At 35.5% G+C, this 26,007-nt stretch overlaps 1 protein-coding gene across 13 annotated transcripts in view; it reads left to right on the forward strand.

Moving 5' to 3' along the window:
* PPFIA2 (PTPRF interacting protein alpha 2) overlaps positions 1-26,007 on the forward strand; it is a 505,851-nt gene that overhangs the window by 175,315 nt on the left and 304,529 nt on the right. For 3 of the 13 annotated variants that reach the window (XM_066368482.1, XM_066368477.1, XM_066368480.1), the window contains exon 1: positions 11-367. The exons of 9 other annotated variants lie outside the window; for them this stretch is intronic. In XM_066368482.1, the coding sequence (XP_066224579.1) occupies positions 287-367 (81 nt within the window). In that variant the 5' untranslated portion in view covers positions 11-286. Of the gene's footprint in view, positions 1-9; positions 368-26,007 lie in introns of those variants that run through there. One more of the 13 variants, XM_066368478.1, reaches the window with a different exon arrangement.

A 26,007-nucleotide genomic window follows, 5' to 3' on the forward strand; every position in this document is an offset into this window, starting at 1 on the left:
ATTGTTGGTTCTTGCTTTTTACCTTCTGTGTTTAAATTTTTTTAAAACATTGTATGTTCTAAAGAACTAGCTGCACAAAAGGTCAGTGGCTGATGATCTTTTTCAGCTTAGATTTCCAACGTAGGGGAAAGATTCAAAATGCTATCACTGTGTATCTATGAAGGATGGGGCAGATTTCATTTTACCCTCTAGTCTCCCTCAATGCATGCACGGATTTATCTGTACGCTAAGCTCTCTGCTCTGCATCTGTAGCTCCTTGTGGATTATATTGTCTCTGTGATCAGAAATGATTTTCTCGGATATGAACACCGTTTCTGGCTCCCCTAAAGTGCATCCTCCTAATGGGACCCGGTTTTACACTTTTCAAGTAAGTGTGCTTTAAATGGCTTCACTACTTAGGAAGTTAATGTTTAGTCAAACTTATAATAAAGGGAAAATAAGAATAGGAAAACTGCATAGTGTGAAAGTATTAAAGAGGATGTAAGAAATGGATAACCTGCATGTCAATTTAATCTATGCTTTAAATATGAAAATAAAATGGTATTGGAAGTCTCTGTGAATTCAAGCAAAATAGTAGTAAGCACTTAATTTTCATAGGGATTTTTAAATTTTCTACAGTTTCATCCTTGAGTGTTGATGAGATGTGTCTCTTGATATTGTTATTTATAGCTATAATATAGTGCACATTATAAACTTACTCCCCTTATAGATCACAGAGAGAGTAGAATTAAATGACATTTTGTGGAACTTTGCAAGCTATGCCCTCTGGGCTTAGAAAAATGTTTTGTATTTTATCTACATAGGTTAACATAATTCTCTTTTTTTTTCATGTGGGTAATAGGCAAGCAATCAGTAATACAAGAGGCTTAAGTATCAGGTTTAATATGCTTTTCAATTTGAGGTAAAGTGGAAACTCATTAAGATGGGAGATTTTCTGTGTTATCAAAAAGTCAAAATGATTTATAACATATATATAATAGTGAGTTGCAAAGCTGTCACTTACTACATATATTTCAACTGCCTGAGAATAAATCAGTCATCCATCTAAAAAAATGGTTAAGTCTAAATTAAATCAGATTCTACCTCATTTTTATCCTCACATTTCATCTTTCAGTACTATGGTTTATTTTGTAAAACAGTCATGTCATCATTACATGAAAAGGGAAAATGAACCTCTTTTCTCTGTATACTTTACATTATGGGATTATAAACATCCTGGCACTAAATTATTTTAGCTACCTAGTTAATAATGTTTTAAAACAAAAAAGAGATAAAGACCTAGAAAATTAATATACATAGTAGAGGTAATCCTAATTTTTTTAAAAGGTAGCACTGAATAAGTGCGTGTTTTATTAAAGTCTCTTGCCTTTGCAAACTCGAAGCAGCAGATATAATTACTCTTGCTCCCGTTTTATACTTCTATTTTTAATTCTGTCGCCTCTCCTGCTTTACACTGATGTCTACTGATAGAGCAAGTCTGTGCTCTTGCAGAGTGTATTTGCTGCCCAGTGGCGATCTGCTTACTGTGGCAGCGACTCAAAATACAACTGCCTTGAGGCTGTTCTCCAGAATTATTACTGGGCTTTTTTTTTCCTTTCCTTCTCCGTACTTGGAGATATAAACAGTCTTTATAATATCCTGTAGCTGGCACTTTGGGGCAGCTTTTGACATTAGATATTCAACTTCAGTCTCTGAAAGTTTAGGGCTCAGTGAATTCCATATGCTCAGTCACGACACCGGCATTCCACAGTTCCTTCAGTAAAGATCTTGCTGACACCTTTCTTGGCAGGCGATTTCCTTTGAAAACACACTACAATGATTTTTAGCCACTCTTTTATTGTGTTGCCGTTATAACAATTTGTGTAAAAACTCTAGAATTTCAGATAAAGCAGAAATGTTGGCAGATAGAAACTCTATCCTACATTTTTTAATTTATAAAATAGTATTTGACCCTGGCTGGTTGGTTCAGTGGTAGAGCGTTGGCCCTGCATGTGAAAATCCTGGGTTCTATTGCTGGCCAGGACACACAGGAGAAGCTCCCATCTGCTTCTTCACCCTCCCCCTTTCGCTTCTCTCTCTCTCTTCTTTTCCCACAGCCATGGCTCCATTGTAGCGAGTTGGCCCTGGGCACTATGACTCCATTGCCTCCACCTCAGGCAGCTAAGAAGAGCTTGGTTGCTGAGAAACAGAGCAAAGCCCCAAATGGGCAAAGCATCGCCCCCTAGTGGGATTACCAGGTGGATCCCAGTTGAGACACATGCGGGAGTCTGTCTCTCTGACTCTCCTCCTCTCACTAAATTAAAAAAATAAATAGTATTCTATTTTGACATTTATAATAACAGAAAATGTGTTTAAATTTTAGTTGCTATTGTTAGTTTTGGTGGAAGAGAAGAGAGCCTGCTGACCACTGTGGGGGAGGTTTGGGAGGCAGGGCCAGGGTGGTAGAAGCAAAAAAGCCAAAGAAAAAAAAGGAGAAAAAACTTACAGATACAGATACAGTGTAGTAGTTGCTGGGAGATGGGGAGTGGGAGGAGGTGAAGAAGTGTAGAGGGGAAATAATTGGTGATAGTCTTGGGGTATTGAACACAATACAGTATACAGATGATGTGTTGTGAAATTGTACACCTGAAACCTGTATAATTTTGTTAGCCAGTATTACCCCAATAAATTCAAAAAAAGAGGAAAAAATAAAAAGGTATAAAATGAAAACCAATAACTTGTATCTTCGTAAAAGTACTTTAAAGTTATCAGAAATAAAATTGTTTTTGTTGTCTCTTTTAATGTATTTGATATCAAACTTGGGAAAAAAGTAATAAAAATAGTCACTAACATACATGATCAGATATATATGAATTAAACTGTGCCACTGAATTACGGGCAAAATAAAAATCATGACAGTAAAGGTTTATAAAAATTGACTCTGCTTTTATTGTTAAATGTACAGTCTTAAACATGACCATTTTTCTTATTTATAGACTTTAACCTATTTTAAGGCAATTTATTTTTTTTTTGGTTGAAATACAGGTATAAGAAATGAGATGTGTAAAAGTAATATATTATTACCAAAAAAGATATCTTGTGAAAATGATAAGTTAAATTTTCAAAAGTGGTTCTCATTACAGAATGGCCTAAATGCATTTCTGAAAGGATTCTGCATCAAGGAGTTGAGATTTTAATGCTTCCTTTCTTAAAATTATTCTAGCACTAGAGTTAACATATGCAAAAAAAATTGAAGATAACTTAGTGTGTAAAGTATTGTTTCAGTTGCATCTTCGTATTAAATATTCAAACTGTCCTCTCATTTTTTACAGAAATTATACATTACCAGATTTTAAGAGTAAGATTTACAATATATTTGACTTGAATAGTTCAAAGGTAAAAAGACAACAAATAAGAAACTAAGGGATATTTTAATTGCAAGATTTTCTTTTTATTGCATTTTAATTTAGTCAAATGCCTTTATACTTCTATACAAATGCAAATGTTCTTTTTGTATAGCCCATCTAACACTTAATTTAAATTAATTTCCTTATGTGTGAGATCTCCCTTGTACATTATTATGAAGATACTTTTGTCAGCATTTTCCTATGCAGAAGTACTTGAAGCATGGATGATGCCAACACCCAGTTGGCACTATATGCTTAGTAAATCACTTCTCACTAAACTGAAGTTCAAGAGCTTCATTGCCTAAAATGCTCTTTGACTGACAAAAATTAAGATTAAATGCTACCATGAGAAAGGAATAATTATAATATATGTATGCATTAGAACTGTTCATTTATGGGGCTCAAATACACATGGATGTGAAACCTACATTAAAACAAAATTAAATAGATATACATATAATATATAATATAGTATAGATGAATGCAGTAACTTCTGCTTAGTTGTATGTCCCAAAAAATGATACACAGATATGATTTTACATTTAGCTGTTTTTATAGAATAAAACCATTTAAATGCTTTACTAAACTTTTAGATTGATTAACCATAATCTTCCTAAAGGTCTTAATGACTAACACACTATGCTTGATTTCCTAGAGATTAACTTCTTTAACCTAGTGATTTTCAAACTGTCTGCACAGCCTTGAGGTTTCATAGGAGTATGTCAGTATTTACTAGAGACAACAGAAAAGAGAAATATACACTCTCTGAGGCCCTGGACGTTTCCTTAGTCTACATTTATCTGCTCTATGCAAGCTTTTATGGACAAGAATACAAATAGTATGCTATATCAAAAACAATATTTGATAAAGAGGCAAAAACATACAATGGAGTAAAGGCCGTCTATTCAATAAATCAGTGGTTCTCAAATTTTTTGAAGTTGGGGCGCATTTAAAATCCTACAAATAATTGTAGGCACACTATATACAAATTTCTGAGAAATATGTTGTAATAATTAAGTCAAATATTAAAGAAAAAAATATGAAGTCCAGGCATGCTTTTATGGTAATTAAACAAAATAAATACAACAAAATTAAGTTTATTCTGACATTAAAAAACATTTTTATGTTAAATTTTTTGAGTTATGCTTTTTAGAATTTGTAAAAAAGAGGGGTTAAAAATTAAAAACCGATAAAAAAGTTATCTTTTTATATATATAGATACATTCTTAGTAAGATTTAGTAAATTTGGCAAGTCCTGGTACAAATGTGAAGTTTTTTATTCTTGTGTTTATGAGAAACATGAGCCTGATATATCCTAGCAATTTCTTCAATGTTTGTGCATATATTTGAAAGGCAAACTCTCATTTTATTGTCAATACATTGAAAAATTCCTTTTTTTTTACTCTTAATTGTGTTGAGGGTAGAAAATTCTACTTCACATAAATAGGATGTTGAAAACTGTAGTAAAATGTTCAAAGCTTTTTTAGATATTGCTACATATTCTTCTTTTATAGAAATCTGAAAGTCTTCAAGAGACAATTCCTTATGTGTAATCATTAATCCAAAACTCCCACCACATATATCATCTCAACTTTACACCAAACAAAGGATAGAAGAAACTTGCCTCCAGTCTTTCTGGGGAACATGGGGGGTAGTGTAAACAATCCAGCATCACAGCTTAACAGCCTTTTGCAACCTAATCAGTCAATTGAGGTGGGGGTTGGGCACTGTCAGCTTACAGCCAATTCCCCACACCTCTGTCCCCCAAAAATCTAAACTCCAAAAACCCTGTTGGTTTTTTGGTTCCCAACAGGCATATATTGCTCTGGAATACCATAGGGCTCACCTGGAAATCTTCTAGGGTACACCAGTGCGCCCTGGAGCACACTTTGAAAATCACTGCAATAAATAGTGTTGGAAAAATTGAACAATACATGCAAAAGATGAAACTAGACCACTTTCTTCTTATATCATACAGAAGAATAAACTTAAAATGTTTATTTTAAGTTTAAGAATAAACTTAAACTTAAGTTATTCTTTTTTTTTTTTTTTTTTTTTTTGCATTTTTCTGAAGCTGGAAACAGGGAGAGAGTCAGACTCCCGCATGCGCCCGACCGGGATCCACCCGGCACGCCCACCAGGGGGCGATGCTCTGCCCATCCTGGGCATCGCCATGTTGCGACCAGAGCCAATCTAGCGCCTGAGGCAGAGGCCACAGAGCCATCCCCAGCGCCCGGGCCATCTTTGCTCCAATGGAGCCTTGGCTGCGGGAGGGGAAGAGAGAGACAGAGAGGAAGGCGCGGCGGAGGGGTGGAGAAGCAAATGGGTGCTTCTCCTGTGTGCCCTGGCCGGGAATCGAACCCGGGTCCTCCGCATGCTAGGCCGACACTCTGCTGCTGAGCCAACCGGCCAGGGCCTAAGTTATTCTTAAGTTTAAGAATAAACTTGTTTATTCTTGTGTATGATATAAGAATTTATTTTTAAGAATAAACTTAAAAATAAAATTAAATATTTAAAAGTTAGGCTTGGAAGAAAATATCTTAGAAGAAAACATAGGCAATAAAATCTGATACATTTCTTATAGCAATATATATTTTTAAAATATCTTGGACAAGAGAAACAAAAGAAAAAATAAACAAGTGACTACATCACACTAAAACATTTCTGCACAGCAAAGGAAACCATCAACAAAATGAAAAGACAACCCACTGAATGGGGTAACATGTTGGCCAATGATACATCTGATTAGGGGTTAATATCCAAAATGTACAAAACCAAATGTTTGCAAACCACTTCCTTAAACTAAAGGAATTAATTTCTGACGGGAGCATTTTTATCTGTTGAACCCACAGAGGAATTATTTCTGTTTAAAATACATGTCTTTGCTATCCAATGCCAGTGTTAATAATATGAATTACCAGAACAATGTGTAAAAGTAGCTAACTTTATACACCCTGGTACTCACTGAAAACAAGAGAAAGACAATCACAAAATATGAAAACATAGTGATCTGCCATTTTCCTGTTAAAAATACTTCATGAATCCCCTGCCCTTAAAGAATAAGGTTCGTTTCCCTAACTTGGCAATAAAGAACCCTCTGTGGTCTGGAGTACAGGCTGCACACTGCTTGACTTTGCTTTCCCAGAAAGTTGTCTGAGCGCTTCTGCTGTTTGTCTCTTCACTGCCTGCCCATTGAAAAATTGTTGTAACTTAAAAACTCATCTTAAATGCCACCTCCCTCATGAAGCCTTCATTCATTCCCCTCTTTTCTGCATTCCTTATTAAGTGCCTTTCTTTTTATCCTTTGCCTGTTCCTGCCACTATTAAAGCACTTATGCTTTGTTTTAATCCCTGAGAACATTTTAGCAAGCTGTGTCTTTAGCACATGGATATGCCAATATCTCTGTTTAATAAGCTGGGGGCATATATTTGAAAGTTAAATGATTAAAATATGAATATTTAACACAACAGGCAAAACATTTCTTTTTCTTTTAACTATGTAAGCTGTTTGTGAGGCATAACTATATGTTATTAAAGAGAATATGTAAAGATATATAAAGGTAAATTTGTTTAATACTCAACCTTTGTGTACCACGATGAGATTATTCAAACAAAGCAAGTAAAAGTTTACTGAGTATTCAGTGAAATGCTTTAATTTTATTATTTTAAAATATATATATATATAGATTGAGAAGTAAAGATTAGTTGTTATGAGATAGTCACGAGGCTGTGAGTACAGCATAGGAAATATGGTCAATGATATTGGAATAACTGTATGGTGCCAGGTGGGCACTAGAAATATCAAGGGGACACTTTGTAAAAGACAGAGTGGGGTGAAAGTTGATTAACAGTTGTTTGTATGAAAAAAATAATTAATAAATTTAATGCAAGGATAAACTTGCACGTACTCACAACTGTCAACCTGCTTTTGTCTCACCAGGTACATGAGTGTCTAACCACTATGCAGTACACCGGAAACTAATAGACAATAGTTTTGACTGTAAACTGTAGTTGAAAAATACTTTTCCACTGTTACCCTGTTTTTGCACTGTGAGATTGTATAATGATTTGTATCCTCAGAAAACTACTTTAAAGTTATCAGAAATACTTTTTTCGGTTTTTTTAAATGTATTTTATATTAGCCATGGGAAAGAAAGTAATAGAAATAGCCACTAACATACGTATGTATATGTATAAAGTAATGAAGGCAAAGATGTTAAGAAAGATTCCTTGCTCCAGGTTACATAATAATACAGGCAGAGCCCCCAGCTAAATGAGAGAATGGAGGTTTTTTTATGTCACCCAATTATATGCAGTCATGATTATGAGTGGCAGACACAACACAAGAGGTGTCTGAATCAGGGGGACCGGCATGTTCAAAGGTACATACAGGTGTGTGGGAAAGGCAGAGTATAGTATAACTGGAACATTAAACTGGAAATAGTAAATGACTAGAAGTAAAATGTGCAAACTCCAGGAAATGAAGATAAATTTAAATGTCATCCTCAGGATCTTGGACTTAGAGATTTAAAGATTTTTAGTGAAGACGAAGAGGCTTGTCTTTTTTGTTTAGTTAGGATATTGGGTTGTGCCTTGGCTGAGTGGTCAGACAGGAGCAGAGAGAAAAATTCAGTAGGTTTCCACAATATTCAGATGAATTGTCATCATTTCCCTGCTTTACTGATAAAAAACAAAACTGTTGCTCACGAAAGGTACCCAAATAATTGTTAATAATGTAGACAGTAAGGACTGTAGTTTCTGCCTGAATTCAGGGTTATACACCCCAAAAGTCTGAATCCTTTCTTCATTACTAGACTGGCCAAAGTGTTGATGATTCAAGACAACAGCAAAAGTATACGTAATTTTTAATTTTGATTATTTATTTATTCTGAAATTTATAGAAATTAAGCTCTACCACTTCAAAGCATTGCACTATACAGACACATTAGGTTTTTAAACTGAAGACTTTTATTTATACTGCTCACAAAAATTAGGGGTATTTCAAAATGAATATGAAGCAATAAGAAGAAGAACTTAACTTTATTTTTATTAAACAAGAACATCAGAAAAGCAAATGACAAGTCAAAGAAAGTTGTTCGATTATGCAAATGAGATACAAAACCAACTTTTATTTCATTAGCAAATATGCACTATAAAAAAAGCTGAAAGTACTGGAGTATTCATTTTGAACTATCCCCTAATTTTTGTGGGTAGTGTAGTTACATCTCTTCTATCTTCACAGGCACAAGATTCTTGTAGATGGAAATAGCTTTTTATAGTCACACAATTGTCAATAAACTTACAACCTAAAATTACACGGAAAGACAAAGAAGAGGGAGTTAAGAGGGAAAGCCTTTCCTAAATACACGCCTTTGTTAATTTAATAATGCTCTCTACATCAGTGAGGCCAACCCTAGAAATCAATGAATAGCTCCTGGGGCTCCATGTAGGAAAGATACATCTTCCACCTACAGAGGTTTCTGCTTAGTAGATATCTGCTAGGATGCATGTTCTGTGAGGACAGGCACTGTGTCTTTCTTTTTACTATTAAATCAGTAGCATTAAGCAGAGTGCCTGGCACCTAACTATGATTAGTAAATGTGTATTGAATTATAAATTGAAAATAAGAATGTCTTGCTCTGTATCATATAGGCATTGAGGGTATCCTAATTTGGAATGACCTTCCACTAGGAACACATAAATGGTAAGATTCCCAGGCTGCGGTCCATAAATATATTTCGCCTATATCTAGCTTAAAATAGCTTTATATTTCATGTAATGCCTCAAGGGGAGAGAAACAGAATATAGGGAAATTATTGAGGAGACTTAGGATAAAGCATGTTAGGCACTAAGCACAGTGCCTAGTGGTTAATAAGAGCTCAACACTCAGCTGCCACAACAGTAGAAGCAGCCAGAGTTGGGGTCTGTAGACCACAGTAGAGGTGGCAAAAATGTGAGCTAAGAACAGTTCAAGATGAGAGAAAAGTCATTAAGAGATACGTTCAAAAGAATTTCTTAACTTACTAAATAAAGAATACAGAAGAGAAAAGGGCCAGATAACCTCTGAAGGGGCTGGTGAGAGAGAGAGGAATATGGAGAGATGCAGCTTTAGAAAACAATATGTGGAGTTCAGTTTTGGATAGATTGAGCAGACAGTTGGAAACACAGGTTTGGCTCTCGGGAGAGAGGTCTGTGAGTAGTAAATACAAACAGGGAGGCATCTGCTTACAGGGTAGGTACACTATAGAAATGGATAAAGCTACCTTGGCAAAGAATGAGGAGATTGGGGCAGGTGGGGGGGGAACATGAAGTTCTTGGACACATTGACTTTCCCAGAATTATCATTTTGATCATATGTGCTTGGTTTATTTTGTAAACACATTCTGGAGGCTTTTTTCTTATTACCCCTCCTTGAATTTTACCTTGAACCTAATTCAAGTTAAATTCTTCTGCTTATTTATGTGAGTATATGATTTATTTTTTAACTGTGTTTTGGGAACTACTAATTCCTTTTCAACTCCCTCCATAGATATCATCCCTGAACCTTAATTCAAGTTAAATTCCCCGTCCTTACACTTTTATAAAATAATTAGTGTGTGTCCATTTTACTGTTTATTAATACTCCACTTTGCTTTCACTTCACTTATCTCTCTTTACCACTAATGTGAACTTCTGGAGAGCGTAAAATTTATTTCACTTAACTGCTTATAGCTGTTATTGCCACGTGCCTGTCAGATAGAAGTTGTCAGTGCTATTAGATTGAATAAATGAATTCATGTTTAAATTGAAGACTCCCTAAAATTATTCTCTTCTATTAATTTTTAAAACATTCAACACAACTTGTTGAGTAACCCCATTGTTCGGTAAATAAGCTTGTAAAATGTGTATTTTTTGAGTTTGCTCACTTTTATTGTTAAAAAAATGGTGCTGGGCAGCCACCTGTGTGCTTGCCTTCAGAGCAGGGCAGTTGATTGAAAATTGTGGATTGCATTCCTGCTTGAGAAGGGCCATTGTTTTTGCTGATGCTTGCTAGAGGAGGGGTCTTGGAGAACCCAGGCAGTTTTTGCCTGGAGAGCAGAGAGAATCCAGAGTGCTGAAGAAGAAGCCAGTTTGAGCAGAGAGAGGAGAAGGAGTGCAGGTGGGGAACAAGAGCTGGGAGGGCCTTTGGAAGCCCTACTGCGACTGGTGAGGCCTTTGATTCTAGGAGGAATCAGAGAAGATTCTCCTGGTTGTGAAACCGGAGAATGTGTCAGGACTTTGGGAGCTCTGAATGAGAGAAAAGCGGTCTTCCCTGTGTGTTTGCTCATCTGCCGATGTAATACTTTAAAAAAGGAAAGGCTGGCCCTGGCCGGTTGGCTCAGCGGTAGAGCGTCAGCCTGGAGTGCGGGGACCTGGGTTCGATTCCCAGCCAGGGCACATAGGAGAAGCGCCCATTTGCTTCTCCACCCCCACCCCCTTCCTCTCTGTCTCTCTCTTCCCCTCCCGCAGCCAGGGCTCCATTGGAGCAAAGATGGCCAAGGCGCTGGGGATGGCTCCTTGGCCTCTGCCCCAGGCGCTAGAGTGGCTCTGGTCACGGCAGAGCGATGCCCCAGAGGGGCAGAGCGTCGCCCCTGGTGGGCGTGCCGGGTGGATCCCGGTGGGGCGCATGCGGGAGTCTGTCTGACTGTCTCTCCCTGTTTCCAGCTTCAGAAATAAAAAAAAAAAAAAAAAAAAAAAGGAAAGGCCCACCATTTTCTGGCTCCATTGTTTCTTTACTGTCTGTCCGAATTCAATGAGAATCTGCATGGCCATGACGGCGGTGGCCCCTGGCCATATACCCATCATGCTAAATTTTAACAATGGTGAGCAAAATACCTAGTTTCTGCACTCAAAAACCTTATAACCAACTCAAGTAAAATTACTTAAAAGTCAAAATAGAAAAAAAAGTCACAATAGCACGTTACCTGGTTTGATTTTAAAGGCGCATATAAATATTATTATTATAAGATGGTAACTTTAATCTATTTTCAAGTCCACTTATTATTATTATTATTATTATTATAATTTTTAAGTGAGAGGAGGGGAGATAGTGAGACAAACTCCCACATGCTCCTCAACCAAGATCCATCCAGCAACCCTCATTTGAGGCTGATGCTTGAATCAACTGAGCTATTTCTAGCACCTGAGTCTGATGTGCTCAGACCAACCAAGCTATCCTCAGTGCCTGGGGCTGAAGTTCAAACCAATCAAGCCACTGGCTGTGAGAAGAGAAGAGGGAGAGAAGAGGGGAGGAGGAGAAGCAGATGATCACATCTTCTGTGTGCCCTGACTGGAATTTAACTGGGATGTCCATACTCTGGCTGATGTTTTATCCACTGAGTCAACCAGCCAGGGCTCAAATCTACGTTTAATTCTAGTCACAGTTAGCTTTTCCACCATTACCCTGTATTGGTACAATAAAATTGTGTAATGATTAAGAGCATCCCTTTTGGAATTAAGCACATGGTTCAAAATGAGAGTGTGGCTATGAACAAGTGGAATTATTTCTGTAATTTTATTTTCCTTGACTGTTGCAAAGGAATAAGAATAGGTCATTAGGTCATCATGAACACTAAAAGGATTATTTATAAAACCATGTACAAAGTATTTTCTCCCAATAAAGAGGTCACTCAGTCAAGATTAGCTAATATTGTTTTAATGACAAATTACTTTCTCAATAATAGAATAATTTATTCTAAAAATGATGTTTTTGCTCTGAGCTTAATCTTTATTTAGAAAAAAAATGCTGAGAGTATATTCATCACTTTAAATACTTTATTTTAAATATTTTATATATAAAGGAGTGTATTAAAATATATTTAATTAACTTTTCAAGATGTAATTTTATATAAAATGTTTTATGCTTATAGCATATAAACTTCCATAGCATTGTTATTAAGTATCCTTTAGGAAGTATACTTGGATTTCTTTTATAAATACTTACTTTGTATTTTTAAATATATTTTATTTATTTATTTATTTATTTATTACAGAGACAGAGAGTCAGAGAGAGGCATAGATAGGGACAGACAGACAGAAATGGAGAGATGAGAAGCATCAATCATTAGTTTTTCGTTGCACATTGCGACACCTTAATTGTTCATTGATTGCTTTCTCATACGTGCCTTGACCGCGGGCTTTCAGCAGACCGAGTAACCCCTTGCTTGAGCCAGCGACCTTGGGCTCAAGCTGGTGAGCTTTTGCTCAAACCAGTTGAGCCCTTGCTCAAGCTGGCGACCTCGGGGTCTTGAACCTGGGTTTTCTACATCCCAGTCTGACACTCTATCCACTGCGCCACTGCCCGATCAGGCTGTATTTTTAAATATATTTTTAAAATTTATTTTTAAGTTTACACTGTATCTTCATTGACTTTTATTATCTATTTAAGTTTTACACATATACAGATGTAAATTTAAGGTCATTGTTTTGTGAAATTGACTAATTTAGTGTGTAATTTAAACTATCTACAAATTAAAAGAGGGTAGCTCACTTTTTGCCCTTGGTGCTCTGTATAGCATGTAAATATTTAAGTAGTATACATCACCTAGAGTCAGCAAGACTTGATGCTGTTATTTGCAGAAGTGTCTGAGAATTGCTGTGCATCTCAAAAAAATTATTAGGCATTTTAACAATATTAAAAGTATTTAATGTTTTTGAAGACTATCACAAAATAATATTTTAACGTATCACAAGGAAGTTGGCAAAGTTAAATGGAAAATACCAATATCATCAGGAAAAATTAGCATAACATAGTTCTTGTATCTTAAATATTTGCAATTTTAATTATGCTTGGGAAAAAATACAGAAATCATCAAAAATAATGTCATTTGTTTTCTACCAATTAAATCAATACAGAAGTGACAGTTCTGAACTACAATGTTATGTTACACTGTTCTATAGCAGTCTATTTACTTTTATCCTTTATTTTTGTTTTTCTTATTTAGCACATCATTAATCTGCTTTTTCTAAGATGACTCATCTTTGAAGTTTCAGTAGGCTATCGAAAGCCATAGAAGTATTTTGGTTCATGTTATAAAGAAGCTAAAAAAAATAAAAGGAAGGCTTCTTTGAAATTCTAAATGATATAAGCTATCATAAATAGAATATTGTAAATTCACTGTTTTTGAAGAATTATACCTAATTATTGTTTAACTGCCATGTTTTAATACTATTTTGTTGAGATGTTAAAATATGTGCATAAAGAATCAAATGTTTTAACAATAATATAATACAATATAAATGTTTGCATACACATTTTTTTCATTTAGGAAACAATAATTTGCATATGGTCTATATTTTTTTATTTAAAAATTTTTAAATTTTATTTAGAAAATTAAATTTAACAGGGTAACATTGATCAATAAGAGTACATAGGTTTTGTCTGACAAGTCAGTGGCGCAGTGGATAGAGCATTGGACTAGGACTCAGAGGGCCCAGGTTCAAAACCCCAAGCTCAACAGCTTAAGTGTGGGCTCATCCGGCTTGAGGGTGGGCTCACCAGTTTGAATGTGAGGTCACTGGCTTCAGTGAGGGATCATAGACATGACCCCATGGTCGCTGGCTTGAGCCCAAGGTCCCTGGCTTGAGCTAGGCGTCACTGACTCAGCTGCAGACCCCAGTCAAGGCATATATGAGAAAGCAATCAATGAACAACTAAAGTGCTGCAATGAAGAGTTGATGCTTCTCATCTTTCCCTTCCTGTCTGTCTGTCTCTAAGTGCCCCTTTCTCTGTCTCTCTCTCTGTCTCTTTATCTCTTGCTTAAAAAAAAGAAATTAGCCTGACCTGTGGTGGCGCAGTGGATAAAGCGTCGACCTGGAAATGCTGAGGTCGCCGGTTCAAAACCCTGAGCTTGCCTGGTCAAGGCATGTGTGGGAGTTGATGCTTCCAGCTCCTCCCCCCTCCTCTCTCTCTCTCTCTCATCTCTAAAATGAATAAATAAATAAATAAATAAAATAAATAAAAAAGAAATTAGAGTATATAGGTTTCAGGTAAACATTTTAGAGCATTTAAACTGTTGATTATGTTGTATACCCATCACCCAAAGTCAAATCATTTTCTATTACCTTATATTTGTCCCTCTTTACACCCTTCCCCCACCCCCTCTTCCTTTCCCCCACCCCTACATTCCCCTCCCCATGGTAACCACTGTACTTTCTTCTATGTACATGAGTCTCAGTTTTATATCCAACCTATGTGTGAAATCATACAGCTCTTAGCTTTTATTTTTTAATTAATTAATTTATTTTAATTTATTGTGTTTATATAGATTCAAGTATCCCACCGAGTACATTCCCCCAGCCCCATATTCCTTTTAACTTCCCACTTGCCCCCTCCCCTCACACCCCCCTTCCCTCCAGGATTTGCATTTCTGCTCTCTATAATGTTGTGTTATGTGTGTATAATTTCACCAATTTCTTTCCCTTCTCTGATCCCATCCTATCATCCCCTTTCCCTCTGTCTGTTTTCTCTCTGGTCCCTCTGACCCTATTTCTGTCTCTATTCTGCTCCTCAGTTCACATTGTTCATTGGATTCCTCAAATGAATGAGGTTATATGATATATTTCTTTCTCTGCCTGGCTTATTTCACTTAACATAATAGTTTCCAGGTCCATCCATGTTGTCACAAAAAGTAAGATTTCCTTCTTTTATGGATGCATAGTATTCCATCATGTATATGTACTACAGCTTTTTAATTCACTCATCTTATTGCACTCAGTATAATGTTCTCAAGGTCCATCCATGTTGTCATAAAATGGCAATATGTCATCATTTCTTATGGCTGAGTTATATATGTGTATACTATGTCTTCTTTATCCAATCTTCTTTTGAGGTATACTTTGGTTGTTTTCATGTCTGGCCTCTGTGAATAATGCTGCAATGAACATGGGGGTGCATGTATCTTTATGTACCAATGTTTTTGAATTTTGGTGGTAAATACCCAGTAAAGGGATTTCTGGTTCATATGGTAGTTCTATTGTTAGTTTTTTCAGGAAGCCTCATACTTTCTTCATTAATGGTTATGCTGATTTGCGTTCTCACCAGCAATGAATGAGGGTTCCTTTTTCTCCACAGCATCGCCAATACTTTTTATTAGTTGTCTTATTAATAATAGCTAATCTAACTGGTGTGAGGTGTGAGGTGGTATATCAGTGTAGTTTTGATTTGCATTTCTCAAATAGCTAGTGAAGATAAGCATCTTTTTATATACCTGTTGGCCATTTGTATATCCTCTTGGGTGAAGTGTCTGTTCAGGTCCTCTCTCCATTTAATTGGATTGTTTGCTCATTTGTTCCTGAGCTCTGTGAGTTCTTTAATATTTTGGATATTAACTCATTATCAGAGCTGTTGTTTGCAAGTATCATCTCCTATTTTGTGGTTTATATTTCTTTTTTTTTTCCACAGAGACAAAGAGGGAATCAGAGAGAGGTAAAGATAGGGACAGACTGACAGGAAGGGAGAGAGATGAGAAGCATCAATTCTTTATTGCAGCATCTTAGTTGTTCATTAATTCCTTTCTCATATGTGCCTTGACTAGGGGTCTCCAGCTGAGTGAGTGACCCCTTGCTCAAGCCAGCAACCTTGGACTCAAGCCAGCGACCTTGGGCTTCAATCCAGAGACCTTTGGCCTTAAGCCAGTGACTGTGGGGTCATGTCTATGATCCCACACTTAAGCCACGCTCAAGCTAGTGAGCCCATGCTCAAGCCAGTGACCTCAGGGTTTTGAACATGGGTCCTCCATGTCCCAGTCCAATGCTCTATTCACTGCAACACCACCTGGTCAGGCAAGTGGTCTATATTTCTAAGGAGCAGTTATTTTAATACACAAAAGACCAAAATAAATGTTAATATAAGTATCATTCAAAATACAGTGACATTGTGCTAAAAGAGTCTGGTATCTTCAAGAAAGAACATTATTTGAAAATTATAGTAAAAACATTAAAAATAACTATCACATAAACATAGGTGAAAAAAATATTTTCAATTCACAGGTAGCACCCATATTTTATGAATGGCCAAGGGGACATTATCTGTGTGACCATTCTAGACAGCTAAAACTCTGTGTTTCCCTAGATTTTTAGAATTTTCTTGGATTTTTCAAAAGAAACAGAAAGAAAATAGAAAGATCAGGATTTTATTGACTTAGGCAGCCTACTATGTGCCACATTCTGATGTATGCACTGGATATACAGTGAGCAAGTGAAATATGAAGCTAATACTCTAGCACAGTGGTCCCCAACCCCCGGGCCTCGGACTGGTACCGGTCCATGGGCCATTTGGTACCAGTCCGCAGAGAAAGAATAAATAACTTACATTATTTCCGTTTTATTTATATTTAAGTCTGAACGATGTTTTATTTTTAGAAAATGACCAGATTCCCTCTGTTACATTCGTCTAAGACTCACTCTTGGTGCTTGCCTCGGTCACGTCATACATTTATCCTCCCCACCCTAAAGGCCGGTCCGTGAAAATATTTTCTAACATTAAACCAGTCCATGGCCCAAAAAAGGTTGGGGACCACTGCTCTAGCAGGATGAAAGATAAATAGGACACTGTGTCATATGTTACATGGTGATAAATGCTCTGGGGAAATACAGACCACGGAAAGTGGAGAAGGCATATTAGAATATGCAGTTTGAACCACATCAGCAGGGAAGGTATCTTTAAGAAGAGAATATTTTAATGAAACCTGAAGGAATCAGAGAAGCTTTTTACGTCTCCGTGTTAGAATGAAATGAGTAGAGTCTCTTCACAGTGCCATCACTAGATAGGTTAACTCTACCTGCATCACACTACTCCAGATTTAATTCAAAGGAGAGGAAGTCTAGTTGGCCCAACCTGGACCTCCCTTAAACATAAATGCTGTCATCTGCTTGCCTTCTGACTGGCTTCCCAACTTCTGTCCCAAAGCTTCCCTACCTCACTGTAATAAGAGTCATCTTAAACAGACTGTGGTGTTCAACAGATTTTAGACTTCCTTTAAGATGTAAGAAATCACTCATTATATCTCAATAGTCCTCATCTTTCCTAGAAATTCCTTCATACACCATCCTTTCTTCAATTTCTATTTGCTCCAAAATCTCACTAAATTTTTAAAGTTCAGTGTTATATATGTCTTTTATGAATGCATCTCAGTTTCTATTTAGGTTCACCTAGCATCCTGCTAAGATTCCATAAAAACTTTTCCTTATCTCAATCATAATAATTAACACAAATCTAACTTAAGTATGCATATATATTTCCCCTTATACTATATATTTCTTAAAGACACAGTATATATTTGGTAGGTGAACAAACTGTGATTGCCCAATAAACATCTTTTTTCTTTAATATATCATATATTTTTTTAGATTTTATTTATTGATTTTTGTTTTAGAGAGAGAGAAAGGGAGAGGAGCGGGAAGCATCAACTTATAGTAATTTCCGTCTGTATGTGCCTTGACCGGGCAAGCCCAGGGTCTCTAACTGACGACCTCATTGTTCCATGTTGACACTCCATCCACTGTGTCACCACAGAACAGGCAGTAAACATCTAAATATATAAAAATGCCCTCAATTATCCCAAAGGTCACAAAATTCATTTTTTCCAATCTTTATACTGATAATATATTGATTAAACTTGACATTTGAATATAAAATATTAATTATCTGACAGAAAATAGTTGATTAGCCTCATTATCTTGCATGTTTGTGTATGTGTGAAGGTGTGCATGATTGCTGATGTTGGTTTCCTTATTTGGTGAAGAATTTATAATTAAGATAATTTACTTTTGTAAGAATTTAACAACTTAAACATTTCTAAATTTTAAAGAAATATATTAATTCAAATTTAATGTTCAATAAATTATATGAATATCTATCCACTTCATATGAACTCTAATAAAAAACTTAGATGTTCCATTTCAATTTGTTTGATGCTCTATTTTATCAGGCTATACAAATATCAGTTTCAATTTTCTTTCCTTATTGAATAGTTTTTCTAAAATTATTATTATTAAATATTAAATCTTCTTTAATTTCTAATGATATAATATAGCAGTTTGAGGTCAGATAGACCTGAATATTAGTCATTCTCTGACACCTACTGGACAGGTAAAATGATCTCTTTAACTTCTCTTTTTCTCATCTGTGAAATGGGGTAAATAGAATTACCAACTTCAAAGAACTGTCATTAGGCCAATAGAGATGCTTACCATTGGTCACACAATGAACAAATGTGAAACAGGTGTACCTACAGCATTCTCTTTATTAATATTTCTATTAAACTATCAAATATTTGAATGAAATACTTTGCTTTTGAATTCTAAATTTACTGCTTACTGTCAATGCAAAGTCTGGGAATTGAAACTAAGCTTTCAGATTTTGTGTTGATGACAGCTTGTTTTACCCCTCCTTTCCTGTGGATTGGAATACAAGATCCTTTGAATTTTTATAGAGATTCTCAAGCTTCAGAATACACAATGATCCAAAATGCAGGTTTGCCACCCCCAGAGATGATTCAGAAAGTCTGGTAAGCGCCAACAAATCTTCATTTAAAACCGAATTTCAGGTGATGTCTTCACGGCAGTGTCACAAATTGGGAAACAGCGAGCAAGAGGTGAAGAAATTAGAGCACTGTGAAAGGTACTTTTTATTTGAAAGATAACAGATGAGCAGAGGTTAAATATCCACATCTTCCCCTAGTTTTAAATAATTATTCTATTTTATTTTTTCTTTATTATTTTTTTAATTTATTGATTGATTTTAGAGAGAGAGGAAGGCAGAGAGAGAGAGACAGGATTACTGATCTGTTCTTGTATGTGCCCTGATTGGGGATTGAACCGGCAACCTCTGTGCTTTGGGGCAACGCTCAAACCAACCAAGCTATCCAGTCAGGGCTTAAATAATTGTTCTATTTTAGAAAGACATGCTTCAATTTGTTGTGGTGGAGGAATTTAGTTATTTCTTTCATGAGCCATTTTTTTTTTTTTTAATTTTTTAAGTGAGAGGAGGTGAGATAGAGGGACAGACTTCCACATGCGCCCTCACTAGGATCCACTGGGAAACTCCCTTCTGGGGCCAATGTTCACAACCAAGCTATTTTTAACACTCGAGGTGGAGCTTCCACAGAGCCATCCTCAGTGCCCAGGACCAATGCATTCAAATCAATCGAGTCATGGCTGAAGAAAGGGAAGCGAGAGAGAGAGAGAGAGAGAGAGAGAGAGAGAGAGAGAAGGGAAAGGGAGAGGGAAGGAGAAGTAGATGGTTGTTTGTCCTGTGTACCCTGACTGGAAATAGAACCCAGGACTTCCACACGCTGGATCAACTCTCTACCACTGACCTAACCAACCAGGGCCTCATGAGCCAATTTTTATATTCAACTGATTAATGAATTTTTAGGATTCTAAACTACAACTAAACATAAGCTGGTTAAATTGAGGACCAGACCTTAGTAATAATGACCTTTTGCTTATCCCTCCTTTTGGCCATGTGTTTGTCATGAAATTTCTAAATTCAGACTTAATACATTGCGATGTCAAGAATAATATTCATCTGTTGTTAATTAATGATTTATCTGTCACCTGGAAACTGTAAACTGAAACAAAACCTTTAAATTATCCAATATAGTAAATAACCAGTTTTAAAATTCTGATTTCAAATTAGATCTTGATTAAAATAATTCATGTTCATTAGAAGAGGGGTGTTACGTGGTTGCTATTCCTGTACTACATAATTTTTAAATATGAAGAATAACCCATCCTTGTGAATTTGGTCATTATCATTATGCCTTGCGCTCAATCTCAGCATTAAGGCCTACAAATTGTGACTTTACTTTTCATTAAATGCCTACCCCTATGCCAAGATATTTTCAAGTTCAAAATTCCAGGTTCATAAGAAATTTATAATGTTAAAACATTTATGAGAGGGCCCTACTATGTGATTTGCTATAAATTCACTAATTACTTATTTCAAGATTTTTTTCAATTTACCTCCAGTGAAAAGAAAATTGGAAATCTTATCCTAATATAGCAAAAATAAGCTTTGATATTAACTATATTTTACCTACAAAAAGTTATTTAAAGTCCCAGTATTATTAGTATTGATTAATGTATCCATCTCCTGCACTTTGTACTATATTTAAGAGGTACAGTGGTCACTATGCAAGAATATTGAACACCTACCTAGGAGGGTCAGGCCAGAGCAGACTATATTTTTGGAAAGGACTCATGTTATGGTTGAAAGAATATAAGGTTTAGAATCAGATTAATATATATCACGCCACTTACTACTTATGTGACTTTGGGCAATTTATTTAATTACTTTGAATTTTAATTCTCTCACTATAAAATGAAAATAATAAATCCTGTTCAGAATAATTTTGTGAAGATAACAAATGAAGTAAAATAATTTTATGAAGATTAGGAATAAGTAAACTACCAAGTACATGGTAGGTAGGCTTTTTAAAATAAAAAATGATGATGATGATGATGATAATAAAATAATAATGCCTGATTTAGTTTCTACCCTCCAGGATTCCTGCTAATGATGCTCACTTCCTAAAATGCATGCCTTTGTGTAAACACCTCCCTCATTAAATCAGAAATGACCCCTAACATATGGTGCAAGTCAAAGAGGATACCTTCTATAATGAGATCATGAAGTCACTGCAGCTTCTCCCTGGCTCTTTTGGAATTGCCTACAAGCCAGCAGCCCTGCTGTGAGCTTCAGATGTCCTGTGCGCATGCTCTCATGAAGGGGTACTAATGCCCCTAGCCAAGAGCCAGCACTAAATTGCCACTGACTAGAGTGAAGCACTTTGGAAGTGGATCCTCTAGTAGCAGCCAAGTCTTCAGATGACTGTGACCACAGAAGAGGTCCCTAGCCGACCTACTAGACTCACTCACAGAAACAATGGGAGATAAAAATAATTGTTATTGTTTTAAGCCACAACATTTTGCGATTTGTTATGCAAAAACAAATGACTAACACAGCTGCCAGTGTCACAGGACAACTTTGTCGTCTCTAAGCCAGTGAGTTCATGGCGATAGTCTGTCCATAGATATGTCATTACCCTGACATAGCCTTTCTAGCTAAACTAACTTGCTCTTTGTCCACCTAATTTATATTTGCTGTCCACTTGACCTAGATGTCTCAGGACATCAATATATTTCACACTAAACTTGTTTTATGGACCTTTCTTCTTGTAAGCCTTTTCTAAGATGTGTACACACTACACTTATAAGTTGCTGGTCAGCAGACCTTAACTTCTTGGAATCCTTTGACAGCTGATACAACCTAATCTCATTTTATGAGGTTAAATTAATATATATAAAGAAAGAGACTTTTAAAACACTGGAATATCTTACTATAATATATAGTTTCTTTTTTACAAAGGAATGTTAATTTTAGTAAGCTGAATACTTAAAATAATAATTATTATATAAAAGATAAGATATAGTAATGTTTATCTTCCTTAGATAAAATGCCATTTTGTACTAAAGAATTTGAACTCCTGTTAAGTAAACATACAGATCAGAATAGCCTTGTTAGTAAAGCATTTTATTATTCTAACAAAATTCAGTATAACATTTATTTTCATATTTGAGATATCATGTTTATGTGAAATTCTAGTATCCTCCACTGTATTTCAAAACTGTTCCTGAAAAGACTGGGTTTTTCAAAAAACAAAGGACTAGTCTGAAAGCATTTGAAATAGTTCTGGATAAATTGCCAATACCCCCTCCTAAATATATATACAAAGGGTAGGAGATATCTTCAGAGAATATATATCATATGAAAATGTAGCAGTTAAATGGACTTATTTTAAAATATTTTAATAGAAATATTTTCTTTGTATTTTTCTTCATAGAAGTATTTTTTTAAAAAATAAGATTTAATAATCTAAATATTTTTAATTTTTTGCATTAGCTCAGCAAAAATGCTTTAAGAAGCTTTGATAAAATGTATATATATTATTTTTATATTCTAATGACATTTATATGATTTTAAGAGGAAAAATATAATTACATGTATGTCTGTGATACTATCAGAAACTCACATAAATTTATTGTAAATATAAACTTATATTACTAATAAACACACATACCCACAAACATTAATCATGTGCCAGGATCAAGAAAATAGAGAAATTAGACATTATCTAAGGGGTTAACAAAGGCTGTTATATTAGATAGGTTTAGTTAGGATAAGGTTGAATTGTATACATTAAAAATCTCAAGAAACAATATTGACTAACACAGGAGAGAAGTTATTTTCTTTTCCACATAAAATACTACTGGATACAAGCGGTCCATGTCCACTGCTTGGGAGGTGGTGTAGCCCTGTGGATTGTGCTTCTGCCTGAAATGCTCTTGATTCCTTCCTACCTCCCACCATGTGGTTGAGATCTATTCATCCTTCAAACCTTAGATCTAGAGTCATTTCTCAGGCAATCTATGGTAATTGCTGCTACTTGCCTCTAATTATCCATTTTTTTCTTCTTTATGAAAAGATTCTGAATTCTTAATTCGGCCCATTTCACATGACTGTGCCATCCACTCTTACAACTAGGTATGGCTCCATGACTAAGTTCTCACTAACTAGTGTAAGGGGACAGGTTGTGTGAAACTTCTGGGAAGCTCTTTAAAAGAGATGGAAGCCACCATTCCTTCCTGCTAACTGGAATGCAGAGCTGACAGCTGGATTTCAGACAGCCATCCTTGATAATGAGATAAAAGCATAGGCTTAAATTGAGAGAAGCAAAGAGAAGGCTTGTAGGCTTCTGTCAACTGGGAGCTTCTTCCACGAATAGCCTGGGACCACATATATCCAGTAGTCTTTTATATGAGAGAGCAGTGAACTCTTCTCCTGTTTCTGTCACTTTTAATTTATATATTTTATATCCAACTGAAACTTATCCTAATATAAAAGTCTTTGCTATCCCATTCAATAAGACCAAGTTCCTCTGTTTTATGTTTATGGCTTATTCTTTTGTTTATACTATTTATCTCAATATAGAATTATACATTTATCTATATTGGCCCTTTTTTTTTTTTTAAATGCAAACTTCGGACAAGAGGGCTCATGTATATTTTTTCTCACTTTTTATTCACTGTAGTCTTTCATTGTGTTGACCACAAAGTTGATGTTTTATAAATATTTGTTCAATAAGAAATGATCACAAGGTCAATATATAAGACCTGAGATTGATAAATTTAAGTGGAACTTTAAATTTTTCATGAAATACTGTGAATAATGATTATGTTCCGGGCTCATGTTTGCCCGGGTTGTCTGTTCAGTGGTAGAAACGGAGTTGTAACTATTTACTTTGTCATAAGCCTTAATTGCTGAGAGGAGCAATGTGAGAAATGCTGTTTTGGTGGGATGATAAAATTCACTGTCTTTATTACTCTGTCATGAAATTCACAGTTTTAGGTACTTATTAATATTTGTCTTTAATTTCATTGTGAATTTGTAGGTACTGAAAGTAATTATTAAATGTATGTTCACAAATCAACAGAAAGATAGAAATTTAACAATATAAAAGTGATTTTAAAAATCAATGATCCCACAATATTGCATTTTTATAATTTAGAAGATATCCTTTTGAAATGATTATTCTTCAATCTCTTATATAATTTGAAAATAAAATTAATATATATGAATCTGTTGTGGTTCATAATAGAGTATTCTGCAACTTTTCAGAACCAAAAGTAGTAGTTTACTAGCTTATAGCACTCCAATAAGTTTTTATACAATTTCGAGAAAATATCAAAAAAAATCTTTTTGGTTGTGTGTCGTGTAACCTCAAGTAACACAAAGCCTTATTACAGCAAACAATTAAACTTGGCAAATGTTAACAGCAGTGTGAACCACAAAGAAACAATTAATTTAATACTTTGTTTTTATAAATGCACAAGTGACTCAATGAATGCAAGCCCTCACAACATAACAGAGGTTTTTCCCAAGGAAAATAAAAATATCTGTATGGGCACCATGGTACTATAGGTAGAAATACACTTGCACATATTTTGTTTGTGGGAACTGGAAAGTCAAAGGGTTTTCTGAGAATTCTATGGCTAAAAGGCAATTGGTAGGCTGTGCAATGTATTGCATTCATTTAGTCTTAATGAAAAATTTATGCCTGGGAAGCTGAACACAGTGACACAATACTAAGAATTACTTGCTCTAATTCTGACCTTTATTTATTTATTTACCTATCTATCTATTTATTTTTTTATTAAGTGAGAGGAGGGGAGGTACAGAGACAAACTCCATCATGCACCCCAACCAGGATCTACCTGGCAACCCTGTCTGGGGCCAATCCTCTGCCCATCTATGGCCAATACTCACAACTGAGCAATTTTTAGCACCTGAGGTGGAAGCTCCATGGAGCCATCCTCAGCACCTGGTGCCAACACACTCCAATCAATTGAGCCATGGCTGCAGGAGAAGAGAGAGAGAGAGAGAAATGAGAGGGAGAGAAAATGGGGAAGATGCAGATGGCTGTCTCTCCTGTGTGCCCTGACTGGGAATCAAACCCTGATTTCCACATGCCAGGCTGATGCTCTACGACTGAGCAAACCAACCAGGGCCACCATTTTTTATTTAATGGGGTTTATTTAAGCTTTTTTTTTAATAGAATGAATTTCAAAATTCTGATGGAATTTCTGAAACATTGCAAAAACAATCAGTAATGGTCACTGTAGGTTTGGTTTTAGATATAGTCTAATTCTTTAAAATCTGATTATTGCTATTAACAAAATGTTATATTATCTAGAATTCTCCATTAATTCTCTGATTAAAACAAAAATATCTGAAGAAGCAATACATCAACAGATCGATTGTAAGGCATGGCATGCAAGCTTCTGGCTGCACAGAGGAGATGATAAAGAGGAATGTGCAAGTTATTTTTCCCTAGGTGTCTACAGAAAACGGATACGCATCCCATGATAACTATTTTTTGTATTGTGACATTAGAAAATGTAACATTAAATATCATCTGTCTAGTTGCAAGCCAAAATCATGATCACAGAGATGCCATATTAAGTAAAGCTCTAATGAGAGGGTGAAAGTTAGAGGTACAATTCCTATTGAGAATGTTTTCGGCCTAGAACAGATTAAATTGCATTTTGTTTTTTCAGTTAATATAGAATGTTTTTTAGAAAGAAATATTGACCTATCTATGACCTTAGGGTCCACTGAAACTTCTTTAACAGCAAAAAATATTCAAAAACAATTTAACATATTTAAGGACAATAGTTATTTTCTATTCCAAAGGAGCATTCTAATAACAGTTTTAAAGCTCCTGATTAGGGATTGAACTCATGCTGTTCTTTTTCTGTCTTCCTTAAGGGAAGTTATAAATTTTTAGCTGGGGAGGTGAAGGAAGACTTGTGATTGTGGTTGGCAGATCAGAACCAGCTGGTGAAAACACCAAAATCAGAGGCAGAGAGTGGAACGTGGGGATTCAAGTTCACCAGAGAAGAATTTAGGATTAGAAACAGCCTTAGAACTTTGATATTACTCTGCTGTTTCCCCTTTGAGGATACAGTTGTCCTAATGCCATTGTGGGTTCAAGAATTAGAAGGTTTGCTAAGTGGGCATGCATAGAATGTTAGTGTA

This window comes from Saccopteryx leptura, chromosome 2 (assembly GCF_036850995.1).
Source record: "Saccopteryx leptura isolate mSacLep1 chromosome 2, mSacLep1_pri_phased_curated, whole genome shotgun sequence".
Classification (NCBI taxonomy): domain Eukaryota; kingdom Metazoa; phylum Chordata; class Mammalia; order Chiroptera; family Emballonuridae; genus Saccopteryx; species Saccopteryx leptura.